General features: G+C 40.6%; 1 protein-coding gene across 3 annotated transcripts in view; it reads right to left on the bottom strand.

Moving 5' to 3' along the window:
• Positions 1–21,041, bottom strand: part of plxnb2b (plexin b2b) — a 109,757-nt gene continuing 88,716 nt past the window's right edge. For all 3 annotated transcript variants that reach the window (XM_084555453.1, XM_084555451.1, XM_084555452.1), the window contains 19 exons: positions 20,670–20,763; positions 17,879–18,076; positions 16,014–16,193; positions 14,670–14,806; positions 13,711–13,811; positions 13,113–13,342; positions 11,090–11,271; positions 9,256–9,322; positions 8,713–8,859; positions 7,437–7,593; positions 6,496–6,596; positions 5,267–5,351; positions 4,701–4,852; positions 4,296–4,456; positions 1,852–1,999; positions 1,573–1,637; positions 1,378–1,453; positions 670–744; positions 1–121 (listed from right to left, as the gene is read on the bottom strand). In XM_084555453.1, coding sequence (XP_084411579.1) covers positions 17–121; positions 670–744; positions 1,378–1,453; positions 1,573–1,637; positions 1,852–1,999; positions 4,296–4,456; positions 4,701–4,852; positions 5,267–5,351; positions 6,496–6,596; positions 7,437–7,593; positions 8,713–8,859; positions 9,256–9,322; positions 11,090–11,271; positions 13,113–13,342; positions 13,711–13,811; positions 14,670–14,806; positions 16,014–16,193; positions 17,879–18,076; positions 20,670–20,763 — 2,461 coding nt within the window. In that variant the 3' untranslated portion in view covers positions 1–16. The remainder of the gene's footprint in view (positions 122–669; positions 745–1,377; positions 1,454–1,572; positions 1,638–1,851; positions 2,000–4,295; positions 4,457–4,700; positions 4,853–5,266; positions 5,352–6,495; positions 6,597–7,436; positions 7,594–8,712; positions 8,860–9,255; positions 9,323–11,089; positions 11,272–13,112; positions 13,343–13,710; positions 13,812–14,669; positions 14,807–16,013; positions 16,194–17,878; positions 18,077–20,669; positions 20,764–21,041) is intronic.

Genomic DNA, 21,041 nt, shown 5'->3' with positions numbered 1-21,041 from the left:
CCCTCCACTCAGTGTGTTAGAGATCAGCCACTTTGTTTTCCAGTGCGGATGTTATCTGCAGGAGCCGCAGGGTCAGCTGTTTACTCTGGGCAGCTGGGTCCTCATCTAGGGATGCGATGATCTGAAAAGAGGAGGGGAGGTGAGAAGGACAAGAATGGAGGAGAATGGCAGGGAAGTCGGAAATAATAAGCGAAGAAGAGGCAGAGGCAGAATTGGGCGGGGGGCGGCAGGAAAGCGAAGAAACAAGGAGAACAGGGACGGACAGAGCAGAAGCGCAAGACAAAGGGGACGAAAAAGGGTTTAGAGTGGGGGGGAGAGAATGGTGTTATTTGACATCAACAGTCACGTCATATAAGCTGTTATTGTTTGTGAGCCCCACTTAAGGGAGACTGACAGCCCCATTTGTTTACCCAACTTGTTCATTAGGTTTTGTTTATCCCCTTTTCGTGACCTCAAGTGGCAATGCACAATGGACGCTTAAAAATCAATTCCCAGAGCAATTTTCCAATTCACATCCCAGCGAAATGCTTTCAATTAAAATTTCATACAATCACTCTTCTGGCATATCAAGAGTGGGGGGAAAAAGGAAAAGTAATAATATAGTGGGCAGTAGTGCATTCAGTGAAATAGCCTCCTTTGGGTGCGATAGGAAAAAGAAGGTCCTCTTACCGCATCATAGTGTTTGCTGGCGTACTGGTAAAGCTGATGGAGAGCCACTTGTGTGTTCAGTTTGTCCGTGTGGGACTGGGGAACATAAAGGACAATTTAAAGGTTAAAGAGGTAGCTACAAACTTTTTGCAGCTGAAGGAACTACTTTTTGTTTCTAGGTTTAAAAAATCAGAACTGCAATACAGATCTGCAGCTCAAACACATTTGCAACTGCTATAGTAAGAACTAGGGGTGGAATTCACCAAACGTCCTAGAATACGAGATTATGAGGTTAAATAATACACAATACTGATATTATTGTGATTTTAATCATGAATCCAAATTATGATCAAAAGAAAACTTTCAAGGCATCTGTGAGGTTAGCGCTTGTGTTTGGAGTATTTTATTTGGGTAGTTCAAGAACATCCATAATAAGATCATATGTTTTTTTTAATTGCTTAATTGTTTTTTTTCTCCACCTTACCTCAGCAGGAATAAAATTCCGCATTATCTAGTGGACTCACCTTACTAACTACTACTAACTAATTTTGTTATTACAGTACCAGAAAGTTAAATTTATATTATTTTGATGCAAGATATCATGATAAAATGATCCATTGATTCCCTTCCCTCCACACCTAGTAAACACTGGTGTCACCAAATCAACCAACTTAAGGATTGTAACTTTACTAGAAAGATAAACTAGATAATGACAGCTCTGTTTCTCACCCTTGACACCTCTGCCAAATGAGTGTTCATGTCCTGGTCACTGACGGGTACCATCTGCCTGATGCCCTTGTAGTAACTACACACACAGAGGAGATAAGATCGCTCTATTATTTCATGTTTAAGTGAAAAAGGTCCACAATCTGGAGGCATTTTAAACTTCAAATAAACCAGAGGTAAAGTGCTGACAGTACTCACTCATCCACCATCTTCTTATAGGAGGAGATTTCCTTTGCATAGAGTAGTTTGTTACTTGGAGAGTCCTAGAGACAAAAAAAAAAATGGACATACAGAAGTAAAAATGATGGCACTTCAGACTGACTGACCTATGACACTCCTCCTCTCACCCCATTTTACTTCTCCTATAATCCACTTTGCTCTCATCTTGTTCATCTTTTCTCCCATCTTCCCTCTTACTCTTTCACCTCATTCCTGCCCACTTTTCCACTCCTCCTCCCTCCATTCACTTCCACTCACCCGGCTGAGTTTGTGCTCGCTCTTGGTGCAGGCATCCATGAAGGTCTGGGCGATGACAGAGAGCGAGGCGTCCACCACTTCAGTCACGTGGACGTCGAAGATGAAGTGGGGGTTCTTGAGGATGTTCACCCAGAAGCGCAGAGGCAGGCTGCGCGAGAAAAGGGGAAAGAATTTGGCCTGTCATCGCGGCTGATATCATTATTATTGCTTCAGAATGGATGAAAATCTAATCAAACATATTACGTCTATGAATTCATTTAAGTCAGGGAGGGATTTCACGTGTGAGACCACTTGCCTGAGGTGCAATTGAGCGCAGTACAAGATAATAACAGGGACAGAGAAAAGCCTTTCTTGTAGGTGTCATTTTATTCACAACAATAGCCTTGACTGTCAGTTTATATTACTATTTCATATGATGCCGACCTCTGTGGGAATTATTGCTGCTCAAAGAAAATGAAAAAGATAAAAATGGCCTTAGAAGACTTTTTTATATATATATAATAACAAGAGGGATATGTGCAAAGCAACAGTCAATGATGCTCGTCTACGAACAGTGATTAGAAATAATAAAGTAACTGCAAAACTTTGACCTCTGAAGCTCCAGTGCAGCCTAACAACCTTAACCACAGACTACTGACTAGTAATGCTCCAGTGCTTTCGCTAATTTCCCTCCTGAACGGCTAAACACAAGCTCCACACGGCCCTTCCTAACCTCATATCGGCTTGTGAATTCAAAACAACCCCCCAAAATACTGTAGTTCCCACAAAAACGTTTTTCCCTGAACGGTGCGAATATACTGCCATCTGAGACGAGAAACGCACACCGTGTAAAGCTCATACTGGTTTGGTAATATCTCCAGAGAAGGCTGCAGAGAGAATACAATGGAAGCATAAAAATAGCAATGTTGCTATAATCACAGAATTAAATTAGCCTGGGACATAATTACCATGTTTGTTTGTTGTTATGCCTCATACACACATTCATATTTAATACATGGCCCTCAGTTGATTTGATAAACAGAACGGGCGGATGCAGAGTGTGGCGTGGAGAGTAGTAAGTAATTAAATCGCTCATCTCCTGTCCTTGTGTGGGTGCTCTCTTGCCAGCCTTGCGTCAATCACTGGAATCTACATGCAACACGCCGTCTTGTATGCTTGAGCCTTGGCCGACGTGACACTAATTTATGCACTTAAATGTCGCATGGGAGCCGGGGGATTGCAAATGCAAACTAAGTAAGCTGAAATTGCGCATTTGTATTCAACCCTTTTCTGGGATAAGTAAGTTTTGTTTCTTGGAGAGTTACTGTATCTCCGGCGGCAAGATTTGTAGCATTGGTCAGAACTAGATTGCTGTTTGTGTGTGTGACAGTTTTTGTGAGTATTGTGGTCAAGAACAAATATGACCTATTTCATTGGAGTAGTCCCGTTTTAGGTTACTTTCTACCAGTATCACACTCCATTTTCCCCAAATGTACTTTTTATTGTAGAACAAGGTAGTTCTCAGTTTAAATTATTGGTCAAAAATTATTTGACCACAAGCTTCTCATATCATTACATTTAAAACAGTTTATATTTTCAGAAGAAAATATAAAAACAAAACCTAATACTCAAATGACAGATAATCCTTTGTGAAACATATCAGCATACGTCCCCCAACTACCATTAAACATTAAAAATGAAAGGAAAACAGATATATTGGAAAGGAGTGGACTATTCTATGAAGATCACTCACATGCTTTCTTTTTTTTTTTGTAATGCCAGAAAAGCACTGTAATTTTATGCAAAGTGTTACAACTAGCACTCTGATAAAAAGGTCCTGATGACATGTCTGTTTTTTCTTTTTTTTTTTTTTTTTTAAATCTTTCTCTCAGATGAAAATGTAATGGGAAGCAATGCTTAATGTATGTAAAGATATCTGGTTAAAATACTGTTAATAGCAGGGAGGGAAAAAAGCTATTAGGATGAACTCAGGGAAGGTAGCACTCCATTCACACAGTACCAGTGACAATGACTGTTGAAGAAAACTTCTTAATGGAAAAGTTGAGCTATCTAACTACAAGAAGTACAGCTGGAAGAATAGTGGGAAAAATGGAAATTATAAAAAAAAAAAAAGCACTGCGACGATGGAACGGATGAGAAAAAGGAGATTATGAATAGAGATTGTGTTATTAAATGTTGACAATACATTGAAGAACCACATGACTAAATAAATGATCTTTACAGTTGTTAAAATCAAGCTCCACCTCAAACAGTAAAATATTACTGATACATGCATACAATCTAAAACAAGATTTTCTGCACATTTACTGAAAGTAGGATCAGTCTGAGGGTATTTTGCCTGTAATGAAGTGTTCTACATTGTGGTACTTACTTAAGTAAATAAGATAATAAGAGTTGTATGAATAGTGACTATCAGAGTATGCCATTGTCCTCTATATTTTTACCTATTAGTCTTCCAGATATGGATGGTTTCCTCGTCCACATTGTTGTGTTTCAGCGCTTGCTCATCCAAGAAGTCGAAGAAATATTTGACAGCTGGTGGGACCACTGCCCCAGAGCACAGCACGCTGCGGAAGAAGTCATCCACAAACTGCTGCAGCGTTCCCTGAAAGGGGCCACAAATAATGTGAGTCGCGGCGGAGACAGAGAGCACGGCCAGAAATATCAGAGGCCTGAGACATAGCTATTTGCACGCAATGGAAGTGTACATATTTCAGTTTTTGCAGAGAGTATTTGTGCGTTCTCTGCCCTTTCCAAACTTTACCTCAAAAAACCCTTGTTGAAAAGCGCACTGGATAGTTACTTAACAAAGGTCTGACTGCATAAATGGTTTTGTCTTTGCAGTGTACCTTGACAGAAAGGAGTCGCGTTAGATAGATCTCTGTAATGGCTTTGGTCATCGACTTGTCCTTTATGCTTCCTCGTTTTGACTTGATCTCATCCAGTTCGTCTGCCGGCCTCACCAAGTGAAACACTTTATCATCTTCCAACAGAGCATTTCCTGTTGGGGGGGAAAAACAACACTAAGAACTTTCCTCTAACAGTTCTGCCTCTTATTTATTCATGCACACTCTTAGAGAGCATATTCGGATAAGAAAAAAAAAAAATGGGAGGGTGTTTGTCAATTTGAATGCCGAGAGAACAACCGAGAAGAAATGCTAAACAGTCAACTATTCTGAGAAGAACATTAAAAAGGCGGAAGATAAAAGTGCATATTATTTCAGCATTAGTGTGCTAAACATAAAACAGCTTGTATTAGCATGTTCAATGAGAGTGGGGATATTGACAAAAGCCCCGGGGAAACAAAACAAAGGCAAGTGTTACATATTTTCAAGAGCCATGGGCTACTGATCTGGGCTCGTTTGGGTCCAGCAAGTGTGTTTTGTGAACAATATGTGTTTGTAGAGATACTTACGCTCTTCGTGGTTTTCCTGGTTCTGGTCGTAGTTCTGTTGAGTGTGTAGGACTCTGGACAAAACTAATGTCGCGTTATCTCGGACCTGAAACATACGTAAGTCTTTTGTTAGACAGACAACACACACACACAACGATGCAAACTTACTTCGAACACCTTTGAATTTAATAGCTACTCTGACGGCGGTCAGCAGTCTCTTTTAGTGCCCCAGAACTAATTCCTAATCAATGCGACTGAGTGGACATGAACAGTGGGTCTTTATTGGGGTATTTACAGGCCATTTCTTTGGCGTCAACCCATTATTGACCCCACAAATACTGTGATTAGCACTACTCTGACACAGCCAGGGAATCTATGGCAGCGAGGCCGTCGTCTAAGACCAACCGCAAGACATCAGCAGATAGGATGAAAGGAAGGCGTGCACCTTTGATAGAGGGGGATTTAAGTGGCCAAAAAGAAGGACAAGTAGGGGATATTTGTGAGTGACCTTTATTTTCCGAGGATCAATACGGTGCCAAGAAGATTTAGTGGCGTTCTGTTGCCATTGAGGGCCGACAAGAGCAAACCCGAAGCAGGCAGTTGGAAGGAAGAAATTAACAATTTTAGGAGCCCTGCAAAGCTGATGAAGGCAAACAGTGAGGTATAAATATAAATGACACTGTGTTTTCCAATTAATTTTACCTGTGGACGCACGAAGATTTATATTTGCATACAGGTTTTTGTAAACACTCCATCCTTCACACATTAGAGAAGATGCATGTACCAACACATGGCATAATCTTAGGCAAACAGGCTGCTTCCAACCAAAACACAGAAACGAGGATTATTTATTATATAAAGACATTATATTGCGGATTGTGAGTCCGAGTAACTACCAGGAATTTAATCTTGCTAAAAGGAAAGTTCAATATATACTGACAGATTCCTTTAATGGTTTTTGACATGTTATCACCACACAAGACATTTTCCACTTTTGTGGAAAAAGAAAAAAGCGAACAGAAACTCCCATGGTGTGTGCTAGTACGTACAAAGATATAGATATTGGAATCACTGTGATGTACAGCTCAGTCTCTGAGATGACATGAAAATATTCAACCCCATTCACATCTACACGCCCACATACATCTATCTAACTCTCTTCTCCTTCCTCAAATCCCCCTGCTATTTTCAGTCCTTTTTTTCTTCCCCAATATGTTTCATAATGCCACAAACATTTCGTCAGTACTCACGTTGTAGTGTGCCAGAGTGTTGATGCGTCTCCATCTGCCTTCTTTCTGGGAAGTCAAGTCCAGATCTGACAGAATCTGCCCCGTTGAGCCAGGACGCCACTCTGTGGTGAAGGCAGGAAGAGGAAGTTAATGAAAGTTTTTTATGGAGGTGTGCTGAAATGTTTGACAAAAAGTCCCTGTACTATATTATTTCATCATGGGCCACTGTTACCCTGAGGTTACCCTGCACTAATGTGGTCTAAAACAAACTCCGCTATCCTCAGCCTCTCTCTGGGTTTTAATGACACACTTGAGTTGATTTTGGGTGAAGAAGTGACATCACGATTTTCTGAATAATTCAAATTTAATTCTTAACTGTGATTTGCGACCCGAACTCGGCACCGTCTGTGACATTATGTGTATGATTCATTAACAAGTACTGCCAAATATGAGAGGGCTATCTTTTTGATTCGCCATGAAAGAAGATGGATCTCTGCTTATCTAAAATGTATAAAGGAATGAAATCTACGACATGCATGGGAATTAAAAAAAAAATAATAAAAAAAAAAGGCTTTGATGTTGGAAAACGTCTACAGAGTTTTCGCCTTTCAAGTCAGTCCCCAAGGTTTCTGACTACGGTAGCAAAAAAAAAATAAAAAATTACTTTGTTTAGGGATGAAAGATTTCTTCGTGTTGCTGTCAGTGAATAACTTTTCAACCTCAATGAAGTGGTTTTTATTTCACAGAAACAGAAATAATTTATACTTGAGTATAAAGTATGTCACAAAGAGATAAAATGAAATCAATAAATAGCAATTACTAGATGGATGCATTTAAGGTTAACGTACATTTCACTCAGGACTGATATAACTCCTCATCACTCCCTACTGTTACATTATTCATCATCATCAGATGCTTCTGCTCCGACTCATCTGCTCCTTAAGTGGCCCTCATTTACTCACCCAGAGTGACACTGTCGACCTTGGGCCGCAGGGAGTACGGCAGGTTCCTGTAAACTTGCTCTATGATCTTCTCCTTCACCTGCGAGATGGTGTCACAGTTCAGCACCTTAACGGGCGTCACATCTGGACCCTCGCCTTGGACCAGCACTTGCAACGTCTGGCAAACACACACATTAACACACATTACGATGCTGTATGACTGACATGTGCAACACAAGTCCACCTGTGCTCAGACATGACAAATATGCAGAAATATTCAAACATGGCCAGAACACCCAGCCACCCACCCACACGTACCAAGCTCTATTGGGATGTTGTTGTCATGGCAACTGGGTTTCTGTAAGACCACACACGCAGACGCACACACACACACACACACAGCGGTGACACCTGACAGGACTCTTGTCACCTTGACCAGCTAATGACCACGGCTCAGCGGGAGCAAACTCGGCCCCACACTCACTCAGCTCTGTTAGAAATAAGTGACCACTCAAAGCATTCAAATGGAGGGCAAGCAATCCGATTGCAATAGCAGCCCCATAATCCCATCCACATCTAAAGTGAACGGGAAGAGCACACTGTGAATTAAATCCAAGAGGAGACGCTGCATCCGCCTGTGAAATCAAGCTTGTTGCTTTTTTTCCCCTCCCTGTGTAATTCAATCACAGGAGGCGATCCATCACAGCGGGAGACATGTAATTCAGGCTAATTTGATAATTGTCCTCGACAACGCCATTACCCATGGGTCCTTTTATTTGTGCTGACTTTAACAGAAAACAGCTGTGTTCACATTAGCTTCCATTATTGAAACGCGATACCAAAGCGAGACACACAGGCTTTTTGTGACCCCCCGAAAGCTGCTCAAATGGATACAGAGCAGGTGCAGGTTGCGAGGTCGAGGAGAGGTGGTGGAGGGGCCGTGTACTCTATACTTGTACCGACTTGTAGTACTTTCACCTAAGCCACGCATTTCACTGCTATACTGGAATGTGTTGCCTGTGCCGTTTTTGAGCTGAGAACATTGACACTGAAAATGGATGTCACACAAAAGCGGGCAGTCGCCTCGGGGATTTTTTTTTCTTTTGGGGGGGTGGTTACCATGGCAACTGCACGGTGTGTATGTGCGCGTCGTTTTTATTGCACGCCAGCCTCAAAACACCATGCAATCTCAAAGCAGCGTGTGCAGTTTTCTGTCACAGAGTCTCTAAATTTGTATGTATGAGTGTTTGTGTGGGGTCTGGGTGAGTTTGTGTGCGTGTGTGTCTGTCCATCTCACCAGGACGGAGTACTCTACATCGTCACCCAACAGGCCTGTGTCGTTGAGGGTGTACTTGGCTTTCTTCACTCTGGCGTCCACGGGCCCTTTCTCGATCTGGTGCTTGATGGCTCGGAACAGTTTGTACAAGGGCTCGCCTGCAGAGTCCTGGTACACACACACACACACGGGCACACAGAGCCATTTAAAAGCTGCCTCAGCTGCTGTCAAGAAGCTAATTGTTGTGATTAGCAGTTTGGAAGACAAATAAATTCACAGTACGAGCACTAATAAAAGAAATGGAGAAATCCATAAATAAAGTCCATGGCTTAATGGTGAGACATGTCGTTATACATTATTTCTGTATCAGTGGTACGTACATTCATTAAAATTTCTTTATGTAAATTATGAATGTAATGACTTCCCAAGATTTGAATTTCTTCCTAGCGACATTAGGAAACAGCGAATTATGTGATATGTAGATCATAATGTCCAGAACTGAAAAATATTACATTCAATAACAAAGGACATTTATTAATCATTGCATATCAAAACTCATGTTACCTTCAAAAACTGGTAAAGGCAGATAGACATCCAGTTACACAGCATCCTCTCCACCACAGTCTCTGACCTGAAAAACACAGTAGATTAGTTACATTTAAAAACTATTTTATAGCCCGTTTATGTATTTATAAATCTGTATGTTGGGCTTTAAATCCAAATTCACCCTTGGGAAAAGTGTAATGAGAGACAACTTATTAAAGAGCACTGACAAATAGAGAGAATTTCCGCACAGCTTGTCAGTGTCAAGACATATCAATCCAGATCTCCTGTCTGCGGTCACTTGACAGATAGCCCATCATAATGTCAGATATCCACTGGTGGCCCCATTGTTAGCTCTTGGCATGCCTAATTAGGTGTCTTGTGTATAAAGGGGCCTGTGTTGGCACAATGGCCTAATCAGCATAATGAGCTTCTCCATTGGGGGATAATTAAGATGTGTACTTGAATAACAGCCAGTCACAGTGTGCTGAGGCACAGCAGATAGTTCAGATCACATAACCCCCCCCACCCCACCCCACCCCACACCAGAGATGAGTGACTCTACTGTCAGACAAGTGAGGCCTGCTGAGGAGAAAGGAGTCAGCAGTCAGCTGATGATTTCACCTTGACATGATCATTACAGTGAAATAAAGGGTCATGATCAAAGAACACTAAAGCTGTCGTCTTCTTGAGGCTGTTTACTTCAATCAAATTACTCAGCTGAATGTTTACAGCGTCTAATTCAACAAAGAAATGATGAAATATTGCCAAGGGAGAAAACAGTGAGCAATTACAATTAGGTAGAATCAGAGAAAAACATCCACAGTGTTTGGCAAGCTCCATAAAATGCCAGTAAATGTAATAATAATTGGTTATTATTTTAAAATCCGTTTTAAATGAGACATGACAGGTTTTTGTAAAACTCCCTAATCTTGGTGAAAAGGACACATGGAATTTGATTCAGATTAGATCTTGGCTCAAGTACTGAAGGCAATCTATGGCTCAGCTGATGACAGTTGTTATGAAAAGGTTTTATTCTCCTGAAAACCTCTATGAAAATCTTCCCGACCCATGAATATGCAGAGCAACTCGCAGGAAGCTGATACAAACACTTTAGAAATACATCCTATTAGTCACGAGCTGCAGGACAAGAAGACGAGGAAGAACAACCGCAAAAGAAGACTCATATTAACATATTGTGCTTGAAAAAAAAAAAAAAACAGACGGAGGAACAGAAGGACGAGAACTGGAATAGATTGCCCAGCAGCCTGGAGAGTGGACTACAGTAGTCAGTGCAAAATTCAACAAAAAAAAACATGGCAAAAGAACGAAACAGTCCGCTACATCTTGAACTGAATCCCAGTCCGCCTCAACTGGCTGTTAATATCTGTGCCAGAATTTAGATATGGGCTGATTCTGATAATAGAGCTGGAGAAGAGGACATTTCACAGTCTCTGAGAAAAAGTTGATAAACGAATACGAGAAACGAGTACAGTGTTTCTGTGAGGCTGCACTAAGGCCATGCTAAAATTCTCCAAATTACTGAAATCCTGTTGCTTTTGTTCACCCTCACAGAGATGTTGAGACGCTGAATCTTTGTACAGGATTCAACAGCAGCACAGTCATTGTTTGTCTAGATATTTCACTTGAAACCAAAACTGTCACCTTCATGTGGCAAAAGAGAAGGTAGGCGATCAATATAGCACTTAGGATTCATCATTTTAAACCACAAACGCCTGGATAAACTGGTTAAGGCACAGACGTCTAGTTGCACAACAAAATAGCATTGAAATATTTTACATTGTCACTGGACCAGTATCTGCAGACAGGCAGCACTGAGCTGGTCCTCACTCACCTGCGCAGCATGAGTTTGGGGTTCTTGCTGTGGACGTACTCCTCCATCAGCTCCAGCAGCAGCGTCCTCATAATGTCGGTGTAGTATTCCAGCTTCCCATGCAGAGCCACCGTCAGCAGGGAGGCGAAGTACACCTTGGCCCTGGCGTTGAAGTCATGACTGCGCTCCAAGGTTCGGATAAACTACGAACACAGAATCACAAGCACACAGGAACAGGCGAATGAAAAGCTAAATAAATCATGCAAGGTGAGACTTGTACGAAGCAAATGAGACAAAATGTGCTTTCAAATTACAATAAGACTAACGCTGGTAAGAATTATAATTATCAAGGTAACTTCAGATCTGCCATGTAAACTATTGTGGCTTGGAAATGGTACTAGACAGTTGAAGATGAATAACCCCACATATGCAGTTAACACCTCTGAGGCTGTTTCTGTGCCAGCAATATTGGATTAATAGAAATCTTCACACGTTGCCCTGCGCTATGTCTTCTGCTTCTCACTTCTAATGTTGTAATTCACTGCCTAGAAACATGACACAAGTGCACAACTCAAAGAACTGGAAATGGAAATGTGTAGTTTTTTTTTTTCCTAGAGGAGTCAGCACCACATTAGAGGATTTTACAAAAATCATACACAAATAAATAAAGAACCTATGGATAATGTCAGTTTGATCTTATCCTTTTATTGCCACCTATTGTCAGAAAACCAGCAATGAATTTATCCTGCTACCTTTTGGGTAGATTGGCTTGGCAGCTATAGATGCAGCCAGTTTATGGCTATGTGCTCTGAAACTCCACTGTCGTCCTTTAGCACACAGAACAGCCATACTGTTGCACCTTGTGATGTACTCCTTTCAAGATAATACACAAGGCCAGTTGAGTTCATTCAAAAACCACTCCACAACTCTGCTCTGTACGAGTGAGATGTTTCCAGTTATGCTCAGGGACAAGAGGGTTTGTGCTGCGCATTTGATGAGCTGAGAGGGAGTTGTTGTAAATACAAAAAAATACATAGATCCAGACTTGTATGTAAAGTCTATTAATGCTGCATTATAAACTAAATAACGTATAGGATAATACAGGCGTTTACATGTTTTATTTTAGACTGATACATTAGCCATACGAGCTGCTAGATGTGAGGCTGCACTGACACAGCAGCACTTTGTTTTCTGTGACAATATACAACTGCTGTACTGATGTCTTTATGTTTGAGAGTAGTGACCACCGTGTTTGCCATCTTAGTTTAGTGTCAGCATGCTAGCTCTTGCCGAGGCGGATGGGAATGTCTCACAAGTATTTGATCATAGCGAATGAAGTAGTGAACACAGATTTGATAGATTTGATTATTGTGCCAGAGGAAATGTCAGGGGATCACTGAAGTTTTTGCAAATTATCCTGTGGGGCGTAGAAATGCTGAAATTTATGGCAATCCATCCAACGGTTGTCGATATTTCACTTGGAGGCACAAATGTCAACCTGCTGGTGGTGTTAGAGGAAAAGTCAGGGGTTCGTCGAAGTCATGCATCATCCAAGAATCATAAATGACTTTCTAAAGCTCAACAGTGATCCATTCAATAGTTCAATACTGGTGCCAGTATAAAGACATATCTAAAGAACATTTTAGATATGTGTTTTAGTTTAGTATCAGAATAAAAATGTTTCCTGTAACCACCTCAGTCGGAACAGACCGGCCTGATTGGAGGGAATTTCAAAGAGCAGTGGTGTAAACCTTCGATAATTCGTAGGAAAATGTTACCATCAGATAGCTATGTAAGCGCTTGATCGGAGTTTCCAGGAGACAGAAACAAAACACTAAGTGACTGTTAAACAACTCAACAGATGCTAAAAAAGCGAACTGTTCAAACAAGAATTTAGTGTTCTGACTGATCTTGTGGAGCATGTTAATTGGATAATTTTGTCTAGCGTGCACGTAAACACTCAACTATCAGGATTAATTTCAGTTGGGTTAAAGAAATATTGTCCATGTAAATGCGGTCATTCATGCATGTAGTGTATAATTACATTAATGAGGAATGTCTTGGAGTTCAGGAGGTTTGAGAACTGGTTGAGCGCCTGAGTCACTGTGGCCCTCCGTGCCTCTGGGATGTCTAGCTTCCCTGTGATCATCACATCATTGGCACCATCCTTAGAAGGCAGGAAGAAGACCCGGTCTGTGTAGGTCTTGTAGTCCAGGAAGGGGATTCGTCCCTCACTCAGGTCGTTGGTGTGGTCCTCCATCTCGATCATCAAGTCTATGAGACAGAAACAAGAAGAAACAACCTCGTTTCTTTTCAATAAGCAGCTCTTGTCATTTGCACACCGCTCATCTGTCTCAATCATGTTGTTGCGAGAGGCAGAGAGCAGAAAGTGTCGCCAGGAAAATTATTTCATCGGTGACAGATTGTTTTCTATTACTGCTACAGCAAAACTGCTTCTCATAACGATGATAACATGACGTTAAGTGGGAGAATTTATTCAATTCACTGCGGTACAATACATCAAAAAAATGTAATCAGAGCTATGAAGCACTTCATTACTTTACAGCTTCTTAGAAACATTGATCCTGTGAGGGGCATTAGCAATATGGTCGAGCTTTCTCACACAGCTGCACGGTTGGTACCTGTGAATTCTTTCTTGCAGCGGTCTCGTACGCTCTCTTCCAGATTCTCAAGCTGGTGTTTCACCTTCTCATACTCCCTCTCCGCCTGCTGACTCTTCCTCCTGAATAGACGCCACAAACACAGCACAGGTGTTAATAAAAACATTGAAACAGAAACACTGCAACTTAATACAATAAATTAATGAAGAGGTGTGTGTTTAAAGAGCGAGGCAAAATCAGTTGTTCAACTTGACGACAACATAGTTTTGCCATTTGCCAATTTGTCAACAATTTGCCATTTTACTCTCTTTACTGCGGGTGCGCTGTCCCTAATGTAGGTGTTCAGTGAATGTTAAGCTGAAAAGTTTGATCCAAAATTAATTTCTTAAAAGAAAAAACTGCACTGCCCCCACAGGCTTGTACAGTAGGCACTAGGCATGATGGGCGCATCACTTCATCTGCCTCTCTTCTTACCCTGATGCCCCCATCACTCTGGAACAGGGTAAATCTGGACTCATCAGACCACATTACTTCCTCGTAGACGATGGTTCCCCACTATCCTTCCAGTTTTTAATAATGCGTTGGACAGTTCGTAACCCAATTTTAGTAGTTTCTGCAATCACCTTGGATATTTTCTCTGCTTGATGCAAGCCAATGATTTGACCCTTCTCAAACAGACTAACATCTTTTCCACGACCACGAGATGTGTTTTTCGACATGGTTGTTTAAGAAATGAGAGGTTTTGCTTAGTTAAATCCAGGTGGTGACTTTTTTTTTGTCCAGGCAGTGTGTGTGTGTGTATATATCACTGAACACTGTATATAAACCAGTTAATGTTCAATGTTGAGTACAAAAACTATACTATTACCATTAGAGGTGTAATATAAGATATAACTTGTTAGAGAAGGTGATATAATTAAGGTTTGTGTTGCACGTCTACACCAGAATTATGTTGTGTGATTACAGTTGCTGTAATTCACCTGTAGCAGTAGACAGAGATGATGATGATGAGCAGCATGGGCACAATAACAGCAGGGATGATGATGTATAGCGACAAATCATTCTTCTTCTCATATTCCACCATACCGACCACCCACTCTCCCTTCCCAAACTTGATCTGCGGATAAACACAGAATGGAAATATATCATTATCTGCACATTTTAGTCAGAGATGTATTTAGGTGGATGTCAATAGTAAAGATCAGACAGTGCTGGAGAGGAAATGGGGATGGAATCTGAATTAGAATAATTGCAGACAGCTCTGCTAAAGCAACCGCAGGATTTTTTAGTATTTTTCAAGTGCTGAGCAACTAGATGGCACAAAAGCATAAATGTGCAGACAAAGTCAGACACATTCTAATCTTTCTATGTAAGAGGCTTGTACTATTGATAGCCTGCTTCATGTAGAACAAGACCGCAGAAATGTAACAATAGCTCACTCACAGGAATTACACAGAGGAGAGGTTACAGTATTCAACAAAATTGTGGCCCGGCTATAATTAAATGTAATTATAAGAGCTGCCTGTAGCTACATGAAAATTGTTCAACCGATGGAAAAAGGGGGTCGCAAGGTTCACAGATAACATGTCTTGTGAAATACAGTAGAGATTCGTGATGCTTGCATACTCTTATCTGCAGGTCTGTGTATGTAGGTCTGTGCATTATTTCATCACTTTCCAGATGGAGGAGGAAGTACACAATTGAGGTATTTATATATGTTTTCAGGTCTAATTCAATGGATTTCAGAGGAATACATTACTTTCTGCCATGCTACCTTCATATAATAGATTAGATTTATTCAAGATTAAACTATCCAACAATGTATATAAGCCAATAAGCCATTTTCTTTTATTGTTTCTGTTTCGCAGGTGTGACGGTTTTCTTTTCATTTGTTGAAATAATGTTAAGGTTCTGACTATTGTTTGGACACAGCATCAATGTTCTCTTGAGTATTTCTTACTACTTATGTTTTACAAACCAAACAATTGTTTAAGTAGGAAGAAGTCTGATAATTTTTCTAAAAAAAGACACATTTCTATGCAAAACTGTTAAGAAATAGCTCCAGATAAAGCAACACCAGTTTTGCTTGCAAATTACTGAGTGCGTAATGATAATCTAATGATAGAAAATGATCATTTATTGCATTATATCATCACTGTCCTGATGCCTCCATACTTTACTTCAGTAACATTTTTAACTGCAGTGCCTTGTCTTATATAGCAGTATTTTTTTTACTGCGTTGTATCAATAATTTCACTGAAGTAAATGATCTGAACATGTCCTCCACCCCTGTGTGCCATCTGCCTGTGTTTGTCTGGTCTGACCATTAGATCCAGCAGCTCGGGCCGGGTGTCACGGCGCTGCCTCCTGGAGCGAGATTTGGGCGTGGTGGAAGGTGGGTCCAGAAACAGCTTGTCATCCTGAAGTGTGTTGACCACACACGCAACATCGCCCACATATGCTTCGGCCTCTTTGGCCGTCATGGCCTTGGAGAATCCGTGACCCTGTAGGGGAAAGGGTCATGATTGAACTACATGGTAGAGAAATTAGCCACCATCGATGAGTGAGCCACAAGCAAAACGAGTATATGATTATAGTGATTTTAAGCACATTTCAAAGTAATCACTAACTTAAGAAACTTTAGGCACAGCAAAAATTACAAAAAGTGACAAAGACGGCTGAATCAATAAGCCAGAGCAATTTCTCATTAAATTCATTTTTGAAACAAAAAGCTTTTTCTAGATTAGGCGTCTCAACAGCTCCTGTTTGCTGCAATTCTCTCTCTTACGTATGTGACAATAAACTGAAAAGCTCTTGGCTATGGTGCACCTGTCAAACCAAACAAATAATGTGAAGATGTGACCTTGGATTTAAGAAAAGTTGCAGGCCTAACCCTAAATCAAACAAAATTTTTTAGTGAATAAATACAGGTAATTCAATTACAGTTGACGAGTGTTTGAGTATTTTCCTCTACCTCCTCATCTACTCCCATGTTTTGGTCTTAAAGGATTGGTGTGTAGGATTTAGGGGGCTCTATAACATTCTTAATTATGTTATAACTGCTGGATAACACCTGCAACCTGTAACAACACAAGGGTCTGTTTGGGTTACCTCAGAATGGTCCCTTCACACAGTATCTAAACAAGGAGTGGGCCTGAATGATATGAGGAAATCTCTCAGTGTAACTAAGACCATTAGCCGGGCATAGCCAGACTAATTCTTATCGGAATGTGAGTCTGACAACCGGCCCTTTGGATTTGATTACGGGCTGTGTTTCAACTGATAAACTCATGAAAAACAAAATGTATGCAATTGGCTCGTCTTGCAACTATCCAGAGTCATTCTGCTGAAAACAAAGTTAACTCGTATCATATCATGCATGACTACAGCACTATCATTCTTTTGTCCATCCCTAACTGATTTGATTGGCCTGAAACAAATTTGCCATAATCAGTTCCCAACAGTGTGACTACAGAACAACATTCCCCCACAAGAAATGTTAGGACGGGGAAGTTTGACCTGGTTTCTGGGATAAAATACTGTATTTGTCACACTTCTTATCACCACATTGCCGCTAGCCCTGTGTGTACGCCCTACATGTGGACGGAGCTTTAGGACGATCCCTTTATAACCATCTATGCAGGACGAAGGCCTTCAATATTTCAATGACCATATGGCTTGCGAAAAATAAATGGAGTGCCAATATGTCCCTCACTCTTCTTTGTGCAAAGCACTAAAATAATAATGGGTATTTGTGTACATACTTTAGATCAGGGATTACTAATCATTTTCAATGACTCTTTAAAAAACAAAGCTACAGTATGTTTACTCGGGAACATGAAGCAAGATGTTATGTGTGGAAAAAATGTGTATTTAACTGCTCTTCTATTCTGCTTTAGAGCAATGGATTAAGAACTATTACTAAATGCTAATGTCTGGTCTTTTGGCTTCCAAAACAATCAGTGAGATAAAATGACAATTGTGCTGCTGTTTGCATAATTTTTATATGTAGTAAAACCAAACCATCCCATAAGCTGCCAAAGATTGAAAATGTCTGCAGCAACTGCAATTCAGCATCTTTTCAATTGTTATTCTCGAGTCATAAAATGACACCGTTTGTCTTTAAAGTAACACTGCGCTGTCACACTTAAGCCGCGGAGCTGCAGCAACCAGTGTGGCGTGTACTCACAGTGACGATGATGATGCTGGTTTCGGTGATGACCTTCTTGGTCAGCTCGTTGAATTCGGGGTCAGGGTGGTAGTCGAAGGGCTTCAGCTCCTTCTCCCAGTTGTCTAACTTGATGTAGGTTTTAAAGTGCTGGTTCATTAATGTGTTCACAGTTGGAGACAAAAACTGGAGGACCGTGTCGTTTCTCTGGTAGGCTTTCTGAGAGGCATCAGAGGGACAGATAAATAAACACAAGATTATTATTCAACATAACAGGTATGGCAATTGTTTTTTTTTATTATAATTAATATTATTAGAAAAAGGCAGTGAATCAATGTTTTTGTTGTGTGGTAGGGGGGGAAGCCTGGTTTGGTACAATGGGGAAGGTATTATGTGTCTTTTCAATCATTCTATTAAAATCCTGATCTGTCATCAAAGAATAGCAGCCTCTGGTGAATTACAACTCATGCTGAATCACTTCTCCTCTGGTTTTCTTTACTTATTTCTGAGTAGGTGGACTAATGGTGACATTTCTGCCACTCACTAATTGTTTCGATAAAGGGCTGACAACAAAGTATGTGTGTGACAGCTAAACCCTTCACGCACGTTTTTACCAGGCAAAACGAAGACCGAACATACCAAGTGATACAGCATACCCACTATAGATTTCAAAGGTTTGTGGAGTTTAATGTTCTTTACAATTACACTTGTCTTGTTAAATTCCTTTAGACTGTCAACATAAAGAAGCTCTGTGCATTTCTGGAAACGGCGGAGAGGCCTGGCAGTGAAGAAGATTGTGAGGCTAGAGCCAGCAGCCACTTAGCTTAGCATAAAGACTGTGAAAAGAGGGGAACAGTTAGCCTAGTTACTGGCGCATTGAAACTCACATTTTAACACATTTGTTTAATTAACAGTATAAAAATAACAGTTTGTTGCTTTCCAGAGGGCTATGCACAGAGATATGTCTTGGCTGGCAGCATTAATATAATATGAGTCTCTGCTGGGTGCCTGGCAACTGGTCAAAGGCAAGAAACAGTCCAGCTCATAATCCCGCAACACTGATTTGTTGTCTTCACAGAAACAAAATAGAAAAATATTAATAGAGAATCTTAGAGGTGTTGTGCCACAACATTTCCCCAATTTCTGGGTTTGTGCTAAGCTAAGCTAGCAGTTAAACAACGTAGCATTGTGGTTTGAGGATTAAAATAGGAGTTATATAAACCTTCTTGTGTAACTTTATAAAATATTAAACTATTTCTTTGACTATAAATACTACATACCAGGCTGATTTAACTTAACTTTTAGTATGAACATTGATGTATCTCTTCAAATAAGTATGGCCAATCTACAAGGCCGCCTCTCTCCTAGTTTGTGAGTCAAAGCCTTTCTAAGTTCTTAGTACAGCTAGTCTCAAACTACTGATAGAATACTACAAAATCGTCTTAACAAGGTCATACTATTAAAGACTACCATGTTCACAATCTTGATTTAGCATGTTAGGAAAGTTGGAAAGTGAAGGGACCAACATCAAGATTTTTATAATATAAGTTAGGGAATCAAAGGCATTAGGATTCATCCTATGGGAACCTTGAATGTCTGAAGACTAGAAATATGTCAGTGAGTTGCTAGGAAACATTCATATTGGGTGGCCCAGCCAATACAAAGTAACTGACTCTGTGAACATGGCATCATTATAAGATCACAAGGTAAGTACCTTAATAATCCACCAACGTCAGAACCGAAGCAGTTCTGTACTAAGGAATGGTCTAAAATTCCTCCAAGCTGTTGTAGACGATTGGTCAGCAGTTACCGAAAACATTTAGTTTATTGCTGTATCAATCATTCTCTTAAAAAAGTAGTTTTTTAGTGCAACCAATATCAATTTAACATTGTGTAAATCTCCACTTAGCAAATATCTATGTTGTAACTACAAGCAGCTGGTGCACCCGACTCCAGAAGTCTCTGTTTAAATTTAGAGTACTGTAGTGGCTTTTAAGAAAATAAATATTTCTCTGAGCAGCTAACCTGTCCAACAAATCAACATGTTTCTATTCACATGCCAGCAGCTATAATGGGTGTAGTTCAGTGAAAGGACTTAAACCAAGGGAAGCTTATGAAGCTGGCCAGCCAAGGCCTTTAAGATAAGACATTACATCCACTGCTAGTTTGTGGCAGCAAGAAATATTTTCAAATCTCTCCTGTCCCTGGGTAGAAAGGCCCAGGGACTTGGCCGGGAATGAAGTGGTGAAGAGCGGCAAAGTCATGTAATCTTGTGCTGCCTTAATGCTACTATTAAATTTAGGCCTTTAAATGAAATGAACAAAATTGCTACTGCTTAACAGTGCCTAGTACACCGGGGGGCAGGCGCCCGGAAAGCTGTGTGCTACTCCTTAAAGTCAATCCTGCCTGATTAAGCTGGACAAGGAACACAGGAACATTTTGGTGTGGGTAAAACAATGGTGCTGCTATCTGCAAACCTACAGGTTTTAAGTATGGTGTAGTGAGATTAAGCATTACTGATTTATGAATCTCACTGATCACTGGGAGCGAGGAAAAGTGTGCATATGTGTGTGTGTGTGTGTGTGTGTTTGTTTAAACAATTGCAATGTTTTACAGAGTTGGAATGAATCAACAATGTAGTCATGGGCTCATGAAGTGTGGGGAGATTGAACCGCAGTGTTATTGTGAAGGGGGACACAAATGGAGACAAAAAGACATAGGAAAGTTAGGAGAAAGGGTGAGATCAAAGAAACAATGGCCGTCACAGTTATTAATGGAGATGAAGATGCTGATAAATAAAATGAACAGGAACCTCCAAAGATGACGAGTTTTCTCCGTCGACCCTCATGACAGCAGTCTGGATTATGTCAAAACCGGAACCAGTCACCACAATGTTTCTCCCTCCACTAAAACAGACACATACAAACGTGAACACACACCAGAAACCCAGGAAAACACATATATTGAGCTATACTGAGAATGTGTTCCCAACCAGACAAAGACAAGAAGACGAGCTCATGGGGAGAGTTACGGGGTGACAGGCAGTTCTTAAATTGCACATGGGGTAATTTTCTCTGAAGATGAAAACAAATTAGTCTGTTGACTGTTGCTCTGTGTACCTAATCATATGCGTCATGGGGCTTTCTACTGCTAGAAAAAGGCAAGGTACCCATCTAATGCATCC

The sequence above is a fragment of the Chelon labrosus genome, assembly GCF_963514085.1.
Source record: "Chelon labrosus genome assembly, chromosome: 11".
Lineage (NCBI taxonomy): Eukaryota > Metazoa > Chordata > Actinopteri > Mugiliformes > Mugilidae > Chelon > Chelon labrosus.
This window is presented reverse-complemented; position numbering and strand designations above follow the sequence as displayed.